Source organism: Opisthorchis viverrini (assembly GCF_000715545.1).
Source record: "Opisthorchis viverrini unplaced genomic scaffold opera_v5_621, whole genome shotgun sequence".
NCBI classification, from domain to species: Eukaryota; Metazoa; Platyhelminthes; class Trematoda; order Opisthorchiida; family Opisthorchiidae; genus Opisthorchis; species Opisthorchis viverrini.
Window position 1 is genome coordinate 1 of NW_008752290.1, and position 21,658 is coordinate 21,658.

General features: G+C 41.1%; 1 protein-coding gene across 1 annotated transcript in view; it reads left to right on the plus strand.

Moving 5' to 3' along the window:
• Positions 1 to 3,446: 3,446 nt before the first annotated feature.
• The window catches only part of T265_15588 (hypothetical protein), a gene marked incomplete at both ends in the record, with an annotated part of 39,644 nt that continues 21,432 nt past the window's right edge, over positions 3,447 to 21,658 (plus strand). Inside the window, 4 exons of the mRNA XM_009178687.1 lie at positions 3,447 to 3,706; positions 8,074 to 8,183; positions 10,007 to 10,180; positions 17,952 to 18,226. Of these exons, the coding sequence (XP_009176951.1) occupies positions 3,449 to 3,706; positions 8,074 to 8,183; positions 10,007 to 10,180; positions 17,952 to 18,226 (817 nt within the window). The remainder of the gene's footprint in view (positions 3,707 to 8,073; positions 8,184 to 10,006; positions 10,181 to 17,951; positions 18,227 to 21,658) is intronic.

Consider the following 21,658-nt stretch of genomic DNA (forward strand, 5'->3'; position numbering starts at 1 on the left):
GCACCGATGATTTCACCTCGATTGATGATAAAACGTTTGTAATCAAATTGCCCAGTTCAACGAACAAGCCATCGATTGATGATAAAACGTTTGTATCCAGATTGCCCAGCTCAACGAACAAGCCAACGACCATATGACTGCTATCATTTACGTCTTCCTGTTTTGTACACTAAGGTAACCTGTGTATTACTGTTGGCAGCACGCAATAACAGGTCAGAAACCACCGAAGTGTCGTGAACTTGATAAAATCTAGCGTCAACGTGTTTCAAACATTTTTGATTCCATTCCAGCGAAGACTATAAACTGACGATTACCCAAGCGATCACAGCACAGTTTTGCTGTCTTCTTGGCTCATTATGCACGGGATTTCTTCACGTATATGTATTTTTTCACACGTTCTCCTACTTTCCTCTGCAGTCTCAAGTTTAATTTGTATTTATCCGTCGTCTGCGTTGGAAAACCCAAACACAAGACTGAGAAGCACGCGACCACTTCACCAAATTAAATAGTGATAAACGGGGAATTTACTGTTTACTATCTTAACTGAGCATTTGCAGTTTGCGCCGGAATTCATCTAACCTATATATAAACTATCACTGATCATATCTGTGTCTGGGAAGATCAATTATTATTTCAATACACGACAAGTATTCATTCAAATTGTCAATGGTGAGTTGTCTAAGTCGTAAAGTTGATTGGCAAAGGATTGCATGTTGGAAAAGTTAAAAACTACTTGGGCTTGGTTCTTACGCTAATTATATTCATACACTTATATAGCATTGGCTTACCAAATATCACTCTCCACCAGGATAGTATGTAAAGTGTTGGGATTAAGCACGATGGCGTGATCGTAAAAACCTGCGTACTTGGGAGAAAACCAGTTCATGGACATATGGCAGGTCTAAGGTGCTTCAAAAAAACTATATCAGACCAAATTGGTAACAGACTTCTTTCTTGTCAGTCGATGCAGTGGCATCCAAGGGTGATCCAACAAACAATGCCATGTACGAACAGGAGCATATAAAGACAAGTCTATCATCAGATCAATGGAAAATAGTTCAGTATAATTTTTCCGTGTTAGTTGAATAAAGCGTGGTCTTATTCCTATTGGGTATCCACCAAGAAGCTATGCTTGATGAGCCTCATTGAGGAAACATCTGCTGAGACCTTCAGGATGTCTCCCAGATTCCGCCAACTATTCGTTGCTTATTTTAATGAATTACGAGCAAACGAAGAGAACACCAATCACACAAAAACGTAGCTTGGTCATGTCCCAGATGATGTTTGTTCTGACAATGTGGTTCTTCTGTCCCAACCCATGGATCAAGCTAGATGGGATGCGGCTCAATTCCATACAGTACTTCAAGGAGTTGTCTCCGTCTAACTTGCGACCAAGTACACAATGATGGTGGTCCGGATGAGCAGTGGTCACGGATCTGGGCGGAATATCCGTTCTCAGTGAGCAATTTGTTGCGCCACACCTAGATTCAGATAAAATAGAAAAAGGAAGGCGTAATCATTCATTATCATTTGTCAAACGCGCTCATAATTCAACGTGGTCTTAAGAAAATACTCAACTTATTCCCAGTATATTACAGTGACCTATAGAGATAGCAGTAATCCTTAGTATTCGGTAACGAAATTTCGACCACGCAGAATTCTAGACAAATATAGGAGTGTCAGTATTTGTTATATTAATCATTGTCTCAGTTGCAATTTTCGCTGTTGGTACATCATTTTACCACTTTAGACTGCTTAGCTGAAGACAGCATTGTGCTAGATTGTGAAGATAAAAAGGCAGCAGGCCGGTCGGTCCTCATCGCGGCCAATACTGATCGTTAGCTGCCTGTGATATAAACCCGAATAGTATAACATTGACAGCATGTTACTTTAAATAATCACTAAATAAATGTAGCTAAATTCAGCTAATGTTTCGACGGAACACCGCCGTGGCTTTCAAAATAACCTTAAACGGATGAGTGATGTTTATACTATTGTGCGATTTTCCACGATATGCATATGTCCTGCAGTTAGTCATCATGGACAGCATGACATCAGTGTTCAACATTGATGGTTCACTGCCGTAAACCTGCAGTCAGTACTAGGACATTAAGCGTTTATTCCACGAAAAGAAATTTGGGATAGTGAGTGTCCTTCACGGGAAGCTGTTCAGTTTACCTCGAAGACAAATAGGACACTTCCTTTTTGTTTAACTAGTTACATATCAAACTAGTTTGGGGGCTCATCTGAACATTTATTTTGCAGATATCCTATGTAATTTGCCACTCAAGCTCTCGAATTGCTGAGCAATCTGTAGGCAAGAAGTGAGCAGAGCAACTCCCGCCGCCTTCATTAGGCAAACTTCGCACTAGAGCTTCTTCATTGACATCCAGCGATTGTTAATTAAGTTTAATATGAGAGAGGGGGGCTCTGTGCAGCGATGGTACATCACATAGTTGCAAAGTGTTGTTGGACATAAACTACCCTAGGTCTAACCATATGTCGACCGAAATCTTTGACTCGGTAAACATTTAGCTAGAGAAGGATATTTTCATCAATGTTCGGGTAACCTCAGATTGGTACAAGTTTCTAAAGGTAAGGCGCTGTTGAGTTCAGACTCACTTTGTTGAATATGAAATGACGTTGACCATCCACTTAGCCTGAGGTCTGTGAACGCGTGGCGCATCCATTTGGAGATTCACAAGCTCATCGATGAAGTCAATGAAAACAAATAGCATTTCACATCTAATCATTCCAGCGACAAAGTCCGTGGTATCGGATTCAAATTTTCTCCACTCCAGCTGTTAAAACAACTATTATTCTTTGAAAAGCTCAAGTATATAACGCCCTCCTCGTGATCTGCTCAAATTCGCTCGGGAAGCACCGCTACGGGTGCAAATGACCGTTGGTGAGCACTGCTGAGAAATGACATGTCTATCATGTCACATCTGCTTTGCAGTGGACTGAGTACAGTCAGAAATTATCGTTCAAATTCATCAATCGAAAGTTCCGGAAGATTCTATCATCAACATTGTGATTATCTTCAGCTTGATAACTGGCCGAGTCCACCCAAGCACGGTGCTTAAATTATCTCTGGAATTTCGAATTTCATTTCTGCCCGTAGATAAAACAGCTTGTATTTTAGAAGATAAAATGAGATAGCATCAAACGCTCTTTACAGAATTCACGTGACATTAGATCACTACTCCTACGAATCACGCAGACACTGTTGACAGAATCTGCGCCACCAAAGTTGTATTTCCAAAACACGCTAGCAAGTGTTGATCGACTTCTCCTGGACGTACCAGGAGGCTGTATGTTATCACCTTTATGTCTCAACTCTACCACTTCAACTCAAATTCACTGAAGATAGATTCAACTTATTCTTTTTTGTTCAATATTATTGCTACATAATAATCCATTTTGCTGTTTTGTGCCTCATACAGCATTTGCCTGCTGCTCAATTCTTCTGTCAAAGTGTTCTGGACATGCAACGGAAACGTGGTCTGAGAAGACACTGATCAAAGACTTGCTGCGCGACTATGAAAAGCGAGCGCGCCCCGTCTCCGATGGCGTCTCAAAGGTTGTTAAAGTTGGGAACTATACAGCGCAACAACTCACCGTGGAATTTGGTCTGGGACTTGTACAGATTTTACAGCTTGATGAGAATGAACAAATATTAACTGTCAGTGTGAAGTCTCGTTATGTAAGTACAGTTAAACCAATCATCTTGTTCAAAAATGGTCGTAAGTGTACTCTTTTTTATCGGTTTCGCCATTTCTGTACTCAGATTTCGGCATAACAGCGATAATGTTGAGATTATATCATCATCTATAAGGTTGCAGACCAGGATGTTTTTAAATGATTTGGGTCTACCGAGAAATTGCAAAAGAGTAACACATCCATTAGTATTCTTGATGTGCCTTAAGTAGTCGGCAAACTATCCGATGCTCACGAACATTATTTTTTCATCTTCGGTGTCGGGCGGATAGCAGTCAGCCAGTGTACAGGTGACATTTAGATAGGCAAATTTCAACAGCAAACTATTCTGCAATCAATATGACCCACTTGCATTGCGTAAGTTTACATTCTAACCAAACAAGAGCAGGGTTTCTAGGAATGTCATTTGATGGCAATTACGTAAAGCTACAATGACGCGGTGACCAGATATGTGTGGAATCAGTCTCCAAAATCCTGCTTGCTTGCGTACGATCCAAATATAAAAAGGTAAAAAAATCATCGGAAACGTTTGAGCAGTTCACATATCCTGACAACTGTGTGCACAGGCAACCACCCCATCAGAGGTTTTAAATATATTATTCGAATCTGTAAGAATGAGGTGTCTGCTACTACATGAATTGGAGTCGACTGCCGCACAGCTAAGATTGAATAAAAGCGGAAACACCACGCAGGCTTCGCTGGTAACGGCCGGAAGAAAAGTAATAAGTATATGAGAACACGTCGTCACGAATTCTTAAGGCCGGGTCTTTTATTTGAAACAGATATTCAAGCGAATAAAAGTGTTGCATACATTAACTTAGTAGCTGTGGCAGCTGGGGTGGTTGTTGTCCCGTCAGATAGAATTCGATTGAACGGGATCAACAAGAAAATGTCCGATAAGGGGTTATTCCATTCTCGTACCCTACAAATTAGTATAGTTGACATGGACATAAGGTTGAGTTTCACTGTGTGCACTCGTCCGCAACAATCAAGTGTAATAAATCTATATAAGGGACAAAACTTAGTACCAACATCTAGCTGCTTGCATTTACTAGAACCTTGACTGAAAGACACAATCTCACCAAAGAAAATTATTTCCGAAATTCACGCTTCACAGTATTACTGGTACTACTTTTCAGCACGATGTTCAAACGGGCCGCGAACGCCTTACACGAGAGCATGGTGTACATCAACCTTCAGATAAACGATTGAAAAAAACGGTCTGCTTATCTCGGAAAAATTTTCATTCAAATAGTACGACAGCAAGGTAGGGACAAAGAAGCCAGTAGTGTGGGACTGTTCTTAACTAGAGTGACAAGAGTCATCACATCCGGTTAACATAAAATAGTCACTTCTGGTGCCAACAGAGTTTGCATCTATTTGATTGGTGTGACCGTACAGATAGAAACAAAGTCTTACAGAAAAAAACAGGTGCAACAGTCTCACTTTTGCGTGAGAACTATTTGGTTTGTCATTTGCCTGAATTCTGTCACAAAACTGCGTGTGTACTGCCGATCAACATACTGGTGAAAGTCATCTAGTTATGTTATGTTGGGCTGATAGTGCGAGTAGAGCGCTATTTAACATGCTTACTTCTTTAGAGTACATACACGATCCGCCAACACGTCAAATTCACCTCAGAACATTTGTTTATCTTACATAACTAGTGAGCTAGTGAAGTGAATAATGTCGAACGAAGTCGAACGAGGATGGGTATTTTTAAAGCATAGTATACTTGGGATCAAACGATAGTCAAGGCGTGCGCTTAGTGAACGAAGTATCCATGGCTCAACTCAAGCCCTGGCGTCTCGACTGTACCTGTTTAGCCTTTGGCAACTTGGCGCCATCTCAGACTACCTGCTTTCTTCGGATGGCGCGGCAGCTAAGCACCAGCAATTGTTATTGTTACCGAAATGGTCAATGTGTACGAAAGCACATGTGAATTAGAGTTCGAGCAACAAAAACTATCAAGAATCCTTCATTCGTTGAAAAGATTTCCAGGCCTACTCAATCAAGTCTGATGCAATTTACGAGAACACCTGTGAATTTAACGGTTCTGTGACTCCGTTACACCATAAACCTAGTGATGAAATAGTAGTACTGAATCGGTGAAATCGCCCTAGTATTCTTTATTCCTCGACAGTTTCGTCTTTGTCGTTTCCCGGCTGTTGTCATTCGTCCTACAAACCCAGTTTTACCGGGTACATTTGGATTGACATTTAAATGAGCAATTGCTACGTAAATCTAACTAGCTCCATAGCCGGGCGTGGAATTTTATCGTGTGCATGCTACATCGCGTTGTCGAGGTGGACCGCACTTGCATTTGTTTTTTTTCAAGCGTTTCCTACACCAAGAGGTTCTGTGGGAGTAAAGTCAACACCTCCAAGACAAGATTCCAATGTTGTGCGCACTGCCATCATTGGCTCCGAATACTTCCAGCAAGCCGTACCAAGATCATCCCCTTCGTCCATATTAATAAAAGAGCTCGCTTTTGCAGATGATTCTATCCTCATTTACTTTTCTTACCTACTTTGCACCATACATCCGCTTTATCTTACTTCCACTTCAATTTAAGTGGATTCTTATTATTACCAGTAGCAACACTAAGACCGCTCTCAAGTGGTTTTTATGAACCGAACGGGAATTTATTGAAAAGGTTTTGTCATGTGCAATAACACTAACGACATGTATCAGTTACCGCAAGTTAGCCCGTGTGATTTTTTCACCATTCCCATTGGACAACATTGTGATTGGTCGAATGCTTATTGAAGCCTGCTCCATGCTTCAAAAGCCGGTAAACACACTGCAGTAAACGTGGAATGGCGGGAGGTTTCTACAAATGCTCAGACTACAATAAGTCCTACAAAAAACAGGAGAAACTCAAAAGAACGCATCAATAAAATCTACGCAGGGGAACTGCCAGTTTTCATACAATTAGCCGGCAGGACATATCCACGTACTTCGCAAAAACGTGACAAGTTGCATCTCCAAAGAATAAAATAACAACGTAATGTCCTTAAATCATTTTCTCTCTAATGGTTCAGTTTTGGGTGATCTGTTTTTAAGTTTGGACAGAAAGCTTCAGACGCATCCTGGAAATAGCCTTTAATTTTCTGACTTCGTGCAAATGTCGGTTAGAGTTGCACGTTTTCTATAGCGGAGAATGTCGGTAGCTAGGTAGCGTAGATGGTCGTTGGCTTGTTCGCTGAGCTGGGCAATTTGGTTGCAAACGTTTCATCACCAATCGAGGTGACATCATCAGTGCGTAGTTGTGTGTAGCGGTGGGTTAGTGGTTGTGCAAAATCAGCGAACAAGCCAACGACCAGAGTTGCACGTCTTCCAATGGGTATGCTCAGCTGTCTCCTATACGAACGATTTTGTGAATACTCCTAGTCTGTGAAGAAAATACATTTCCTTTACCAGTGTAAACATTGTTTTGCGAACATGCCAGACTATCTTTTTGGTGGTTCAACGGCTGGTTAAACATATTATTGCACTTAGATGAGTCTTCAAATTTCTTAGGCATACTCCGATCAGAGGACCATGGATTGATAATTCGGGTAGCTGAAATATTATTGATTCGCCTATTCAGATTTACTCTTGGGGTTAAAACTACCCTCAGGTATATAACAAACAGCAATCTTTCTTCAGAAATAGTCTCTTCTGCGGAGGATCCTACTCCTTAATTGGACCTCCAGAGACTGACAGAGAGAAGTCTCTGCACCGGAGTGTTTTCTTACGGGCATTTATTTGAGAAGCTGTCATATGGTTCTTTGTTGCACACGCTGGGTCTTTTTGTCCGAATCGTGCTGCAATTTCCCAAAATTTCTTTTACGAAAAATTATCGTTTGCAAGCTAGCTGATCTGTCCAGAGTGTGAGCATTTGATTACTGATGACAGCGTCGTCAGTATAACTCAGGGATCCAGGCGTTTGGATGAACTTCCTTAGGTCAGAGTGACGGATGCTATTCGCTGGCTTTATTTACCTGGAGTTGCGCTGTCCCACGGATTGCAATGAGTAGACCCAAGCTACCAAAACGAGTTGTCCGTCCACTGGACAACTTTTTTTGCCTCCCTTGCGGTTCTGAGTCAAGACGCGTTTATCTATAATATCGTTGAAACTTACTACGTTTTGTTCAAGCAAGCCCTGACCTTTATTAAGCATTTGCCGTTCACATTTAAAATAGCGTTGGCCCGATTACCATCTGGTTTGGAACCCGGAGGAATATGAAAACATCACGCATGCGGTTCTGAGTCAAGACGCGTTTATCTATAATATCGTTGAAACTTACTACGTTTTGTTCAAGCAAGCCCTGACCTTTATTAAGCATTTGCCGTTCACATTTAAAATAGCGTTGGCCCGATTACCATCTGGTTTGGAACCCGGAGGAATATGAAAACATCACGCAAATAAACATTCCAACGAGCAAACTCTGGACGCCCGACATTTTGCTTTACAACTAGTAAGTTTTACCCCGAGTGTTTCTTTCCCGTTTGTCTGATAGGTTTGGTAGTTTCAGAGTTTGAGACCATGCGATTCAGCTGAACTCAATACCGGATATGATTTAGCTCAACGCAACGTTTTGACATTTTTGAATTATACCCGAAACGCCCTTTCGGTAGCTGGTTTATTCAGGTAATATGTTATGACGTAAATCTGTTTCCGCTGCGATTTTCAACGCGTAGCGAAGTTTGTCGTTCATGCCGGAAAATTCGTTTAGTGTCAAATGAGACTGGGTAAATATTAGAAGAGAATCGTCGGTTTTTTCAGAAAACGCTTTTTTGTCAGCAGTTTGATAGCAAACAAGGGACCGAATTGCTAAGAACCAAAGACGTTTTAGCTGGAATCCTTTGAACTGGCCATAAGTTTCAGTTATTTCGGTCAAAGTTTGCTGTAGATGCGTTCTTTGTCTGACGGGTGTGCGCACAGAGGAGCATGAGAGTCTACTTAGTTTTCAAAATGGTAATGCGTGGTCAGAGAACGTTACGGAATTTTCATCCATTCTCTACAAAGTTTTTGTTATATTTTATTGTGTGTAATTGCACGTTCGCCATGAAAAAGCTAAGACTGAACTGAACAAACTTTCTGGAAATTTAGTGAAATGAAGCTCTTTTCAAGTCAGCGATATATACATAAAATGGGTCCTTTCTAGCAATTCTTCAAATGTTTCGGCGTTCATTAGTTACTCGCTTGCCTTAAAAATCTCTCTGATGCACTCAGAAGTATAAGGGAAAAGATTCTAAAGCATGCTACCAAGTCTCGGAACCGATCTTTTATGGGAAGCCGTGGTTACTGTTGTTGGTATGAAATCTCAGTTAGTTAAGGGATGGCAATGTCGTCAAATTCACCACGAATCCATGCAACATGTTCGGTACTCTTCAGTCGTTGCCTTGGATTGAAAAACAAGTCAATTGCACAATTCTGAGTTGCTAGACAACGTATTATTGTGGTCACGTAAAACAATTTTTTTTGCATTCACTTTGGTCGAATTACCTGGCGTCAACTGTTGGAAACAGTATATAAAAAGATTAGTTTTTCAGTAGCAATAAACGACTATACGAAGATCAGTCATTGGCCCTCTATATGATACAATGATTCTCTTGCCTGTATTTAGAAAGGAAAGACTTTTAGTTGCTGGTCCAACAACCGTCGGGGTAATAAATTGGATTAACACCAATTCACATACGCATTTAGAAAACAGTTCAAACAATCATTCAAATAAACAAGCAATAGAATCTATTGGTTGTGCGATTTGACCATTACGTCAAAAGCTCAGAAGCGTGCTGTTGCAGCGTGGATCAAGTTGTTTTTATTTGTTTGGGTGGAATAGAATTTTCAGTTTCTTTAGCTCTGTTCCTAAATCTCTAAGCAGTAAATTGGATTTCATTCATTTTTCCATGGTTGCCCCTGATTGGTCGGTCACACATGGCTTATTTTTTTACAATACTACTTAATGGATTGTGACAGTATCTGCAAATGAATCTCCTCAAGAAACACTATGCAGTTGTTTAATTGAGAGTGAATCAAATAGATCAAATAATGTGGGGGGATATGGGGAATAATCAGAACAATAACCTGGTTTCTATCTCTCTCATACATCTTTTTGCTCAAATCTGTTCCACTCTACTGGGAGTGGCAAACAGCCTTTCACCTTATGGTTTTGTTAGCTATGTGTCAATACCAATGCTAAACATATCAGCGTATTTCCAGCTATGACTTGCAAATTAAGTCGACGGCTTGTTTCAAGCATTTGACTATTTATTCATTTTCCCCGTCACGGTACAGTGCAGACGAGCGACTGGAGGAGCTCCGAGAATGTGCGGCAACCGTGACGCATGATGGTATCGTGGAATGGCATCCTATGGCAATTTACAAAAGCACGTGCAAAGTGAAGATCAAGTATTTCCCTTACGACAGACAAAACTGCTCACTGCAGTTCTCCACCTGGGCCCATGACAAGTATGTCATTGGTATTGCGCATGAATTTGCAGTCAGAATAGTTCAGAACCAGGAAAAATGGGTTTAAATTTACGGAACTAAAACGGAAGCATTTAAAATATGGCGCATATGCCTTCTTAGACAGCAGTTGACAGAGCCCGGTGAAAACATATTTCAGAGAAACACCGTGAGCACTGATAATTTAGAAGTTAAACTTAGCAATTTTCCGAATAAATGGACGCTTCCAAGCTGAAATTTTCGGAAATAACGTCGACTATGTCACTCTAACTATAGTGCTCAAATACGACAAAAAGGGTTTATAACCCAGACAGATTGAGCCGACGGGCCAAGATGAACGCAGTGCGGGACTAATGATGTACTCATAAATACCACAAGATTGGAGTAAACACTTGGGCTGTTTATTTCAAGAATAACATCACATATTGCTGATAATGTGATAATGTCAGGGGTGTGGTTCGGATGATTCACTAGTATCAGAAGTTGAAATCCTCAGATGTCAGTTGATGTCCAAGTGAATGGTGCATTCGCACTAAAGAGCAATATGGTCAAACTACCTGACTACATTTTGTTGGATTGTGTCCACAACTTATTTTAGCCGGCAAGTTCACTTCATTTGTCTGATAATGTTTGGGTGAATGGATTTCAATAATCGCTCGAATAGATACCACTGCACAAGATCCGGATGCTTGATTTGCTCAGGCAGGGGAACTTTACTTTGATGAGGTATTTTTCTATCGTAGAGCAGTGCGTCTGGCTATTACATACCGAAAGAGGCAAGTTTCGTATAAAATTGCACTTGCATTTGATGCTTTGAAGCGTAAATGTCTTGAATGACCCAATGTTTCAGTGAATTTCACATAGTGACATTACTCTTCCCTTACAACAAACTGGTTGCTTCTCTCTGGCATTAAAACACCCACAACCAGCAAGCTGTGTCAACAATTTGAGAAAAATAACCAAAAGGGTGCTAATCATATGGCTGCAGAAAAAAGGCTGGAGACACTTTGGGGGCTGGGAAACACCTAAGTAAACATTAAGACTATGGCCGATTGTGAGGTGTCTCGGCAGTCGAAGTACTGCAATTTAACGTTCTGTAAATACGCACGATAACCGTAATTTTTCCGTGGAAGAATAATCGTCAAGTAAACACTGCCGGTTGAAAGTTCGTTAAACCATAATAAGAACACCGAAGATTACTTTCACCAGGAAAAAATAGGATGATTTAAGATTTATTTTCTACATTACTCTGCACGTACGTTTTATTCCCGATACAGTGCGACCGTTTTCTGATGGTGGCGTCTACTTTGAGGTCGGTAATTAGTACAAGTATACGACAGAAATGCAGACTGCATATTTACATACATAAATTGGGCTAGCAACGTTTTTATTCTTGTCCCGTCACATCGATTGGAAATCCAAGCATAATAGTTTGTGCCGTATATAATTTGTCCATAAGTGTGTACATGTATCAGTATTTCATTTATTAAATCTAAACCCGGAAGAATTCGACCGCATGGTGAAGGAAAGCAGGTACATCTAAATCCATCAGCTAGCTAGGGGGGGGTGATAATCCACGTGGATGTACCCAACACGATGAGCTCTACAATGTTCAGAAATAGTCACATGGTGGCTGTCACAGCTCGGGAGTTACACATGGTTACTAACTATGGTTATACAGCTCGTTCAACTACTTTGGTCACAAGATTTCACTTCCATCACCGTCGCCCGCATCACGCTCCCGAATAACCATAGAATTAAGGCGAGTAACTGGTGATACAGGTGGAATCATTTAAACTCAACGTCGCCTACTTCGGATAGACTAGCAGCTGCATTACCGATGATCAAAGCTCAGAATGTATCCAAATGTCGTTCCGTAGTTGGCTATCATTTGAACGGATTGCGTCCTCGAGGTGATTACTGTAAGTCATTTCTAGCACCATATCTGGCTTAGTGCTCAGTGTGCTAAGGAATTTCACTTAGTTTTCGCCCATACTGAGATGAGCGCGAAAGGTCACTTATAGCGCTGTTGTTTGTTTATAAGTCTTAAATCCCCGGAAGCTGAGGAAGATTTTTTTCACTTACTATACGCACAGACAAGTCAGTATATGTGTACATAGGCCAACCAATCCAACTTGATCCGCACAAATGTGGCCGCTGTGGCTGAGGACCCAGCTTGTTCGGCTTAGGTCTAACAGCACAAAAAAACCCTTGTGCCATGGGTGCTTCACCACTCTAGCTGCAAGCTGACAACACTTAACTGAGAGACTCTGGTTCATATTGCTTGTCATCGAACCGAGTTTCCGAGTTCCAGGAATCCACTTATGAAACTTTTGGAAGTTCAACCGCTGTATTTAGATATGGAAGATTTTCTCTGTCAGGGTTCCAATTCTTCGTGTTCAGCTGACCATATAGGAGCTGCTTTGCAATCCTGTCTACGTCCATTTGACGAGAATGTCCAAGCCACCTTGAACAGCTTAATGTAAACATAGCCTCAATTACATCATGGTGTGTTTTTCAGTGGACTCCTTTGTCCAGCACTCACGCATTCTAAGGGTCAACGGGTAGCCACTTCAGGAAATGCCTTCGGTTGCGCCGGTAAGTGTCTTATAACTGGACAGATAGAAACATTACTTGTAGGCAAGCAGTTAGGTCTTGATTTGAAGGCTGCAGACCCTCGAAACCAGTTTCTGGAGCTTTCTGAAATCCCTACTGGCCTTGACAACATCGAATATCAGACCAATGTTGATGGTCAAGTGAGTTGGTAATGTACTTTCGAGGTTACAGTAGTCCGTGCAGTAGTCCACAAACTCCATTCCTATATTGATGCTCACATGAGTGTCGTGGAGATCACACAGTGCATGCTTTTACAGAGGGAAAGCCTTCTTTGCGTTGCTGTTAGTGCCATGAGCAAGCCCTTTAGCTATGCTCTGCAGTTCACAGTGCGAAAACACGAGGGTGCGGGCCTTTGTCTGCAAGGCTAGGGTACTCTCATCAAAGTGCTTAATTTTGTTCACTCGCTGATATCCACACTGCACGCCAGAATAGCAGCTCATGAATGTCGCATTCCCCGATGGCCTCTAGATACAAGTCGAATTAAGTGGAGGCAATGAGAACTGCAAAATCGCCCGAAGTCGACACATTTGTTCGCATCTTCACTCTTAATCCGTCTTATAGGCTGTAGATGGTCAGCACAGATTTGGAAAGGTTTGTGCACATATCTCTCTGCCGTCGGAGTCAAAGGCCATCGTAAAATATATGGAGCGCCTATGGAGTGGCTGACGATCCTCACGTGATATTTTTCTTCGAAAACGCCATGTAGTCCTCTGTGCTGCGACCAGTCACTCTTTGGGGTCTACATTGTTCTCAGAGGATATGTGGGTCGATCAATCAAGCTATCAGGTGGTCGAGTTGCGCGCACGATGTGAATTCTGTTCGTTTGGAAACGGGATTTCCGTTGAAGACAACCTACTTAATAGAGGCTACCAAGGTTCCTCAGCTACACGCCCTACTTGCAGTTGGGACTGCGTGCACAGCATAGTGCAGAAACTAAAGTTTGAAAGATGGTCACTACTCGCTGGTTCAGGAGACACTTGCTTGTATGATGAGAAGACCTAGTTTGTTTTGGTGGAGACAGCGACTAATTGGACCTTTGAAGAGTATTTCAAGCGTAAGTTCCTTTCAAGAATAAGTTAACTTTGGTGGGCCTGTTGGGTTGGCTTCCTCAGAGGCGGTAAAGGAATGCATCACTCAAAGGTGACATCACTGACGGGTTAGGTTTTCTGTGTGTGTTCTCTCTAGAGAGAGACTGCATCGCCAAATTTTGGCTGTTCATGGAACTTGATGAAAAAGTATTTATGAAATTGTGGTACTGAATACAAGTTTACGGTGCAGTAGGAGCTGACGCTATTTCAAAAATCGTGTGTGGTAGTTCGCAGTAGTTGAGTAAGTTGTTTGCTACATCGACACTGTATTCGGTGGTTTACCAAGGTCTTCATGGGTATTGTCGGCGCCCTTCAAAAACACCAATATATATAAATGTCCAACTTCATTTCATCTTCCTGTCGGGTGTTTGCGATCCGATTAGAACAGGCCATCGTTTGTCAATCTTTTTGTCTGACTCCTCCAGAAAGGGAAGATAAGAATAGAGCCATAGAATGAAAATAATGTTTTGAGGTACTATACTACTTCAAGAACTGGCTTGATTGTAATTCTGAAAAGCAGCCACTACTTTGCTTTCGCACAAAACAAAGCCAAGCGCATGAGCTATATAACTTCACCATTGCTGGAATAGGATCATGTGCCTGATCGGTACAGTGAATGGTCTTTGGTGAGCCCTATCCATTCCAATCTAGATCTCGAATGACCTTACCAAACCAATCGTGCATTCTCTAAAGGGACTCTACTGAAAGGCTACGCCAAATGTAAATATGCCAGTTAGGGGGTGATTTTGCAAAAATCGGCGAACTTACCCCAGGACGTTACCATCTTCACCATTCCTCTAAAAGAGTAGGTTGTTGAATGCTAAATTAGCATTACCCACAAGTCGACAAACTGAAAAACCTAGAGATTTGGTATATTTTGATTTGTGCGGCATAAATTTAACCGGAAAAGTTAATTTTAGTCCGATCACCAGAGGGTTTATTGACTAATTGGCTAACCTCACAGATGTGCAGACGACGAGCGCCTCGATGATTTGGATTTGTCGAAAAGAAACAACCCCTACAGTCACTGGGTAAATTCATTAGGTATCGGTAAACACAGCTCGGGCAGACACTTGACAAACATAGTTTTGTGTTTCCATCTTGGATTTACTCTAACCCTATTCAACAGAATGAAAACTTATGGAACACGAGACAAGGTAGACAATCGTGCTGCCAGTGATTTCACAGCTATCTGCATGACGTCGATGCAAAATTGTCTCAAATTTACTTCATTGTGGCGTCATAAACAAACTTTGAAAGGATTTCTATAGGAATGTGATAAAAACTAGGCTGTGTCCATAAAAAGCAAGGAATGACAGAATGAATGCACGAAGCGAACACGGAAATAGTGTAGTTAACACAAACAGAAAAATTTCAGTCATCCCATTAGTTGAATAATCTTTTTAACTTTATGAGGAGGCCTATCTCGTCTATTAATTATTGGAATAGTCAAAAGAAAAGCTAAAGAAAGAGCAGTGAAACAACTACATAGTTTAAAATGAAGAGTAGTAGATCTCTCCGCATATCAGGGAGAAGGCTCTACTACTTTTTTGCTGCTAAAACATTAGGCAAATTTTAAATCAGTTCCAAGTCATTACCGCTTTTACGAGGCCCAGTCCGCAACGTACAATACTTTATTAATTTATCGTTCCGAAGTAATTCCGGTGAGTTTGTTGAACGAAACTTTGCCTGAATGATTCACACAGACTAAGTTAATGACATTTCAGCAAGATATTTCGTATAAGTAATCCTTCCAGCTTCGAAGAAGCATATTTTACCTTGCATACCTTGTTCTTCTAAAGTAAACTACCGAGGCTTGATCGCCGGAATAGTTTTCGGACCCTGTGATATAAAACTACAACAAGGTAACTAAGTGTTTATGCTAGATTTGCAAGATTGTCCCGAGATACTAATGATGCTTGCCCACTGGCACACAGAGTAAACCATCGGCAAATAAAATGGGCTCACCAGATCTGCCCCAGCTTCCTGGAGTTAGCAGATAGCTGAGACTGCGATGTTCCTAGAAGTGACTTCCGTTGCCCATCGTCATCAAAACGCCCCAGTACACTAAGCAGTTTGGTCATTTAAGTCAACCAAGGTGCCAGGAGCGAATTTCAGATCTTGATTAACTGAAACGACATGTGGATGCCTTTTGAGTTCGGATTATTAGTCTGTCCAAAGTGAACACCGATGGGATCAACTGTTGAATTTTTTTTCATCTGCGTAAGCAAACACTAGCCCTAATGCCCTGAATATTCGGGAGCGTTATGCCGACAATGGTGTTAGAAGTGATTTCCCACGACCGTCATTTTATAGGCCAAGCTGAATGACACCTAACAGTCGCTGGCAGGTGGTGCCCATCTCAATCCCTATCTGACATCACCCATCGTTCGCAGTTCACCATCGGCATGGTTCAATGTGAGTGACCGAGCCGGGAAGGGAAGCCGGCCCACAATGAACCAAATTAATATACCACGAGTAGTCAGCGAAGCTGGAGGAGAGTTAGGCAAGTGGCGAAGTTTTACACGTTAGCCGACTTATTAAATCGAACAACTATGCTGCACACAAAATTGGATTTTACGTCTTAAAAAAAAACAAAAAAAACAGCGAACTCCAAATTTCCATTACTTTAGTCTCATTTTAAATTGCGTTCACAACGTGAAGCATTCGTACTGAAATTTCTGGGACTTTTGGTGCATTATGCAGATAGTTTTTTTATCCCAATTGGGATCACTCATCTTCATCAACATTGTTGTTTACATTCTGGAACAACAGAAAAAGACGATCAAGTCTTACGTCATTTTGTTGGACGAAACTCCATCTAAGGGAAAAAACTTATAGAAAAATAATAGTGCATGCTGGCAAAGGCGTAGAGTGATGAATGATCGATCTTCGTCGAACCAGTGATGATAATCAGGTACGAAAGCCCATGCTGATGCACAACTAATAATGATAAGCCTATATAAGAATTTAATATACCTGAAATCGAACACCGTTCTCACAAAATTACCGGACATAAGGATGTACAATCCTACGTAGGTGAAGCACCACGGGGAAACGGGACAACTAAAATAAAGCAATACCTTTGATGGTTTGCTTGAATTAAGCCTCCCCATAAAACTGGTAGATATGTAAGCTTCAGTGAATAGCCATTTCGTCTGCCCCAAAGTTTCACGACCAGCACGGCAAAGTCGTCAGCTTTTATCACTGAAGAGTATGGAGTAAATGTAGGCTGTTCTTCCAAATTTGTTCACTTCTACAGTGCTGCTGTATAGAATTCTCTTTAGGGTAGCAATAAACACTGCAAATAACGACCTGTTTAATGATCTTCTGACGCAACCACCGGACTGTTGTGATCCAACTGGCTTGCCACGAATTTACGGCTGCCTGCCAGTAACCAGAGTTCGTTACCTGGTTAGATTATATAATTTTAGAAAGAACGAATTTTATATCGGCAATTGATCACCGTAAATCTGATCGCTCTTGTATATGCCGACAGGTTTTGAATGGAGTAATTGAAAAGAATAATTAAGCAAGATGGAAAATGCATGACTGTTAAGGAGTAAACCTTTCTCGAGTGGAAAAAACTTCGTTCTTCCACATTGTGAAATTGAATCATATAATGTGAGCAAGGCACTCAGTGTCCCGCCAACTTCTGCTGTTGTAAACACGCTGATGAAGGAAATAAAACGATGCGAAAAGTCACAGACTTACATCCAGTTCGCATAAGAATTGCCGCAGTGCCCTGACAGAACTAGAGCGAAATTCCGGCCTCTTACCAGATAAAACGTTAGCTTTTTGAGTAGTAAAACTATCTTCCAGTATTTTGCATGCTGGTCTCTCATGGATTGAGACTTTGATCTTCATTAGGGGACTCGCTCTTTCTTTCAGGAGTTTATATATTTGTCCGAATATTGCAAACCTGTTTTAGGACAACTCATTTTGAGCGCAAAAGAATTTTGTGTAGGTTTTGTCCCGTTTCAAGCTTATCATTGGTTATGGTTTTATTAAACAACCAAAATTGTATCCCTATTACAAAATGTCCTTCTCAATCACCCTTTGGACTGCAGCTCTCGTGTCAATATTTCGTTGTACGAAAAGGGGCGTTTAATGGAGGACTACACTCCCAGCCCAGAATGGGACCTGATCAATCATTCAGTAAATGTCGGTGAACGTGCCTACGTCTGCTGTCCTGAACGGTGGACGGATATGATTTTCAACATCATAATCGAACGACAACCAGCCTACTACAACTACGTGCTGATCTTACCCTGTTTCCTGCTCTCCTCGGTAACACTGGTACTTTTCTGGTTGCCCCCGGAAACACCCGCCAAAATGGTTTTGGGTGAGTTCCCAATCGGTGTGAATGTGTGTGGACATGAGCGTGTGCGATCTCACTGAATTGTTTTGGAAATGGAAACTGAGTGGCCTTTTATAACGTTGGAAAGTGTTGCTGTGTCAAATGTTTACACGGGTAGCCAAACGAAAAACCTCACGCATAATTTATAACTCTGCCCCACCGATTGGTGTAAAACAAACTATTCGAAGTGAGTTTTACTCCAGGTTGAACGAAAAGGTCCCACTCTCTAAGTGCGCCAACAAAAACTTTGAGTAGGTGTACCTGTGGTTTTCGGGTACACATTGAGAAAAATTAAACTTGATATTTATTAGGTTGTAATCCCCTCTTGTTTATCATCTGCACTGCTACAACTCAAGTGCATGAGACATATAAGCCCCATGTAAACTGCGGTTTATAAAAAGGTTTGATATCAGCTCAACTCTTTGATACAGTCATATGTGCCCATTATTACCTTTCTCCCCTCTCATCATCGTTGTCATCGTTGGTATCGTCATCCATATCACTAGCATCACCTAGTTAAGTGCGGTCTCATGACAGAAAACAGAACGGTTCGGAACAAGTCTCAGCCTCTTGAATTCTCACACCAGTCTGCGACCTTTTGACTGTGACACAAAATGGAACAAAATAGCCTCATAGCTGAATGATTGTTTTGTTGCATTCCCTATTCTCCCAAAGGATAATCACACCAAGCAGGAACCATCAAATATTTGTAAAACTATAAGGAGCACTTCGACGAAAAGCTTTACTTTGTGTTTCTTTAAATTTCAAATTAACTAGCAGTTAATTATGCTCCAAATCAGCCGCTTCTCGACAAAGGAACACCGGGAATTCTCTTGCGGATTAGTTCTCTCCGGAAGGCCTAATCGGTGAATAACGATCATCGGGAATCGTTTTTACGGTGAACTTGGCTGAACAGCTCTCTTTTCTTAAGTGCTCAATCTTATCCAGAATAATACTGCTGCAACCTGAACCCATATTAGACCATTAAATCGTGATGCTGAGAAAATCATTGGTCGGTTCGGCAAATTGCCCACTCGCCACTAATCAGAATATATATCCTGACCAATTTTCGATTTCCACAGCAATATACTAATCTCCACGCCATGGGACTTCAGGTTGATGAATAAAATGCAATCAGTTTTCGATGAACGAACCCCAATATGTTCCACTGTTTTGTGGCATGTTAGATGAAAGCAGATGGGACGAGTCAGATGACACTTTGGCCTAGAGTTGTAGGTATAAACCTCAGATGGATAGGCCCACCGAAGATTGGAATAGCCAGTTGATCTCTGACTGGCAAAGGTTATCCAAACCGGCCTTTCAGAAACAAAAGCACATATAGTTAACATTGTTACAGTTAAAAGTCTGGTATGTTTCAGAAGATTCTAAGCTCTATTAGCCAAACTAACCTGTGAATTTTGTATTTCTACTGACCAAGCTATTTGTGCTACCTCTGAAGAAGGCTTTTAGCAGACTGAATCCTGCTCAGTTTTGTCTGATGCAACTTCCGAGAGCTATACCGCATCCCTTTTAACGATTTTAATTTCAGAAGTGACACGCCTGAAATTCTAGTAAGACATCTAATTACCTCAAGAAACTTTCACTTTATTAGGAGAGACGCTTATCTTAAACCCCTCTATTCAACGTCTGTCGTCAAACCAAATTGAGCGATAACAATACATCGTCGGATTCAGCATTATTATGTGATGAGAAAATTTCCTGTAGATTTCAACCTTGAATAGCCAATAGGGCTTACTTATTCAAAGTAGTGCAAAATTCAACGCCTAGCCAAACAGCAGCCGTTTGCTGTAAAACAACCTGCCGGTAGATGTGAAAAATCGACATAAAAATTGTCGATACATTCGTCACGGTCTTTAAGCAAGATATATTGGCATAATTAGCAAAATAAACTGAACAATTTTGGGACTTTACTCTTGGTCATTCGGCGAAATTTATCTGTAAAACGGGCTTCCATAGTGGAAGACATTTTTTGCTCTAGTCAATAACACACCATTTAGCCTACTCATGGAATGCGATATCGAGTTGTTAGGTGAGTATACCAAAAGCACCTGTTGATTTTTGAAGTTACCTAGGCTATACATACACAAAAAAGCTTTTATCATTCCAATCTTGTTCCACTTAGCGGCTCTTGTAAACGTTGATCTTGAAAGCGGCATCCAACAAATGTGTTCATTTGCTCTGAGCGCACGCATTTTTAATTTGTTTCTCTGGTTCATGGAGGGAGGTTGAAGTCGGCCAAACAAGGTATTGATTTACTGCTAAACAGATGTCATAAAAAATTAATGCTCGTAAACCCACAAAACCCAAAATACCTGAAGCGTGATTATTTTGTTGCCTCTCAAATAGCGCGCCACTAGCCATTGTTTGGTTTCGATTTTGGAGTGAATCTACCAAATGTAGCGAGCGTAGAAAATTGTTCCATCTTTGGGGGTGTGGTAACCGTAAATAAGCCTGGACCTGACACATGTTTACTTGTGTGGAGTAATAAAGGTACGATTTGAAGCATTTTATAGTAGTATGGGGAGATTCTGTCATTTTTAATTGAGAGGCCTTTTTATCAGTGAGACCAACTCATAATGAAAAGCCAAGAAGCACTGTACAGCTGTTCAATAGATATTGTGCACTTTAATATAAATTAAAAAAGTCTTCGTATCACTTTCACCGTTATTATCGAGACTAGAAGATGTTAAACAGACTTGTGCGATCTAGGAATCGCAATCTTCCGGATCATTTGGTGTCCGTGATTGTCGGATTTAGAGAATTCTCATTACTTTCGTAGTCTGCTCTGGTGCAATGATTTTCGTGAGTCCCACCAAACAAGACTGCACTGGCCTCCGCTAGGTCTTCCGTCCTGATAGAGAACAATTTGTCAAATCTGACAGGATTAGTTCGTTTCAGTTCGAGGACCTGTTGAATGGCGTGCATATTGAGCTATTTTACAGTGTCAATCTATGCCATGTTAATGTAATGTTACAGCATTGAGCAACACTTTTTATGAATTAGTGTTGAAAAACCCGTCCTTATGCCATTAGTTGTGAAAACAGCTTGATTTTTGGATAATTTGTACTCGGCGAACCGCCTCCATAAGTAAAAGCTATGGTGCGTAAATCTTAGTCCACAAAATGGTTTTCGTAACGAGCCAACACCGACGATCCTTCACGTCAACAAACATTTATTCACTATTCACGCAATAGAAGCATGAGAATGTGACCGGAAGAAAAAAACAGCTCATTCAATTTGACGATGAAAACCAGCCCCACTTAAATGCCACTTATTGCGGAGTATGCACCCAAATTTAATTTACTCCGCTCTGTTGATCGATATTCAAGTCCCGTTTGAGCAGTTCCATACCACACGGAAAAACGTTGTAATCATACTCACGAAAACCAATTTCGT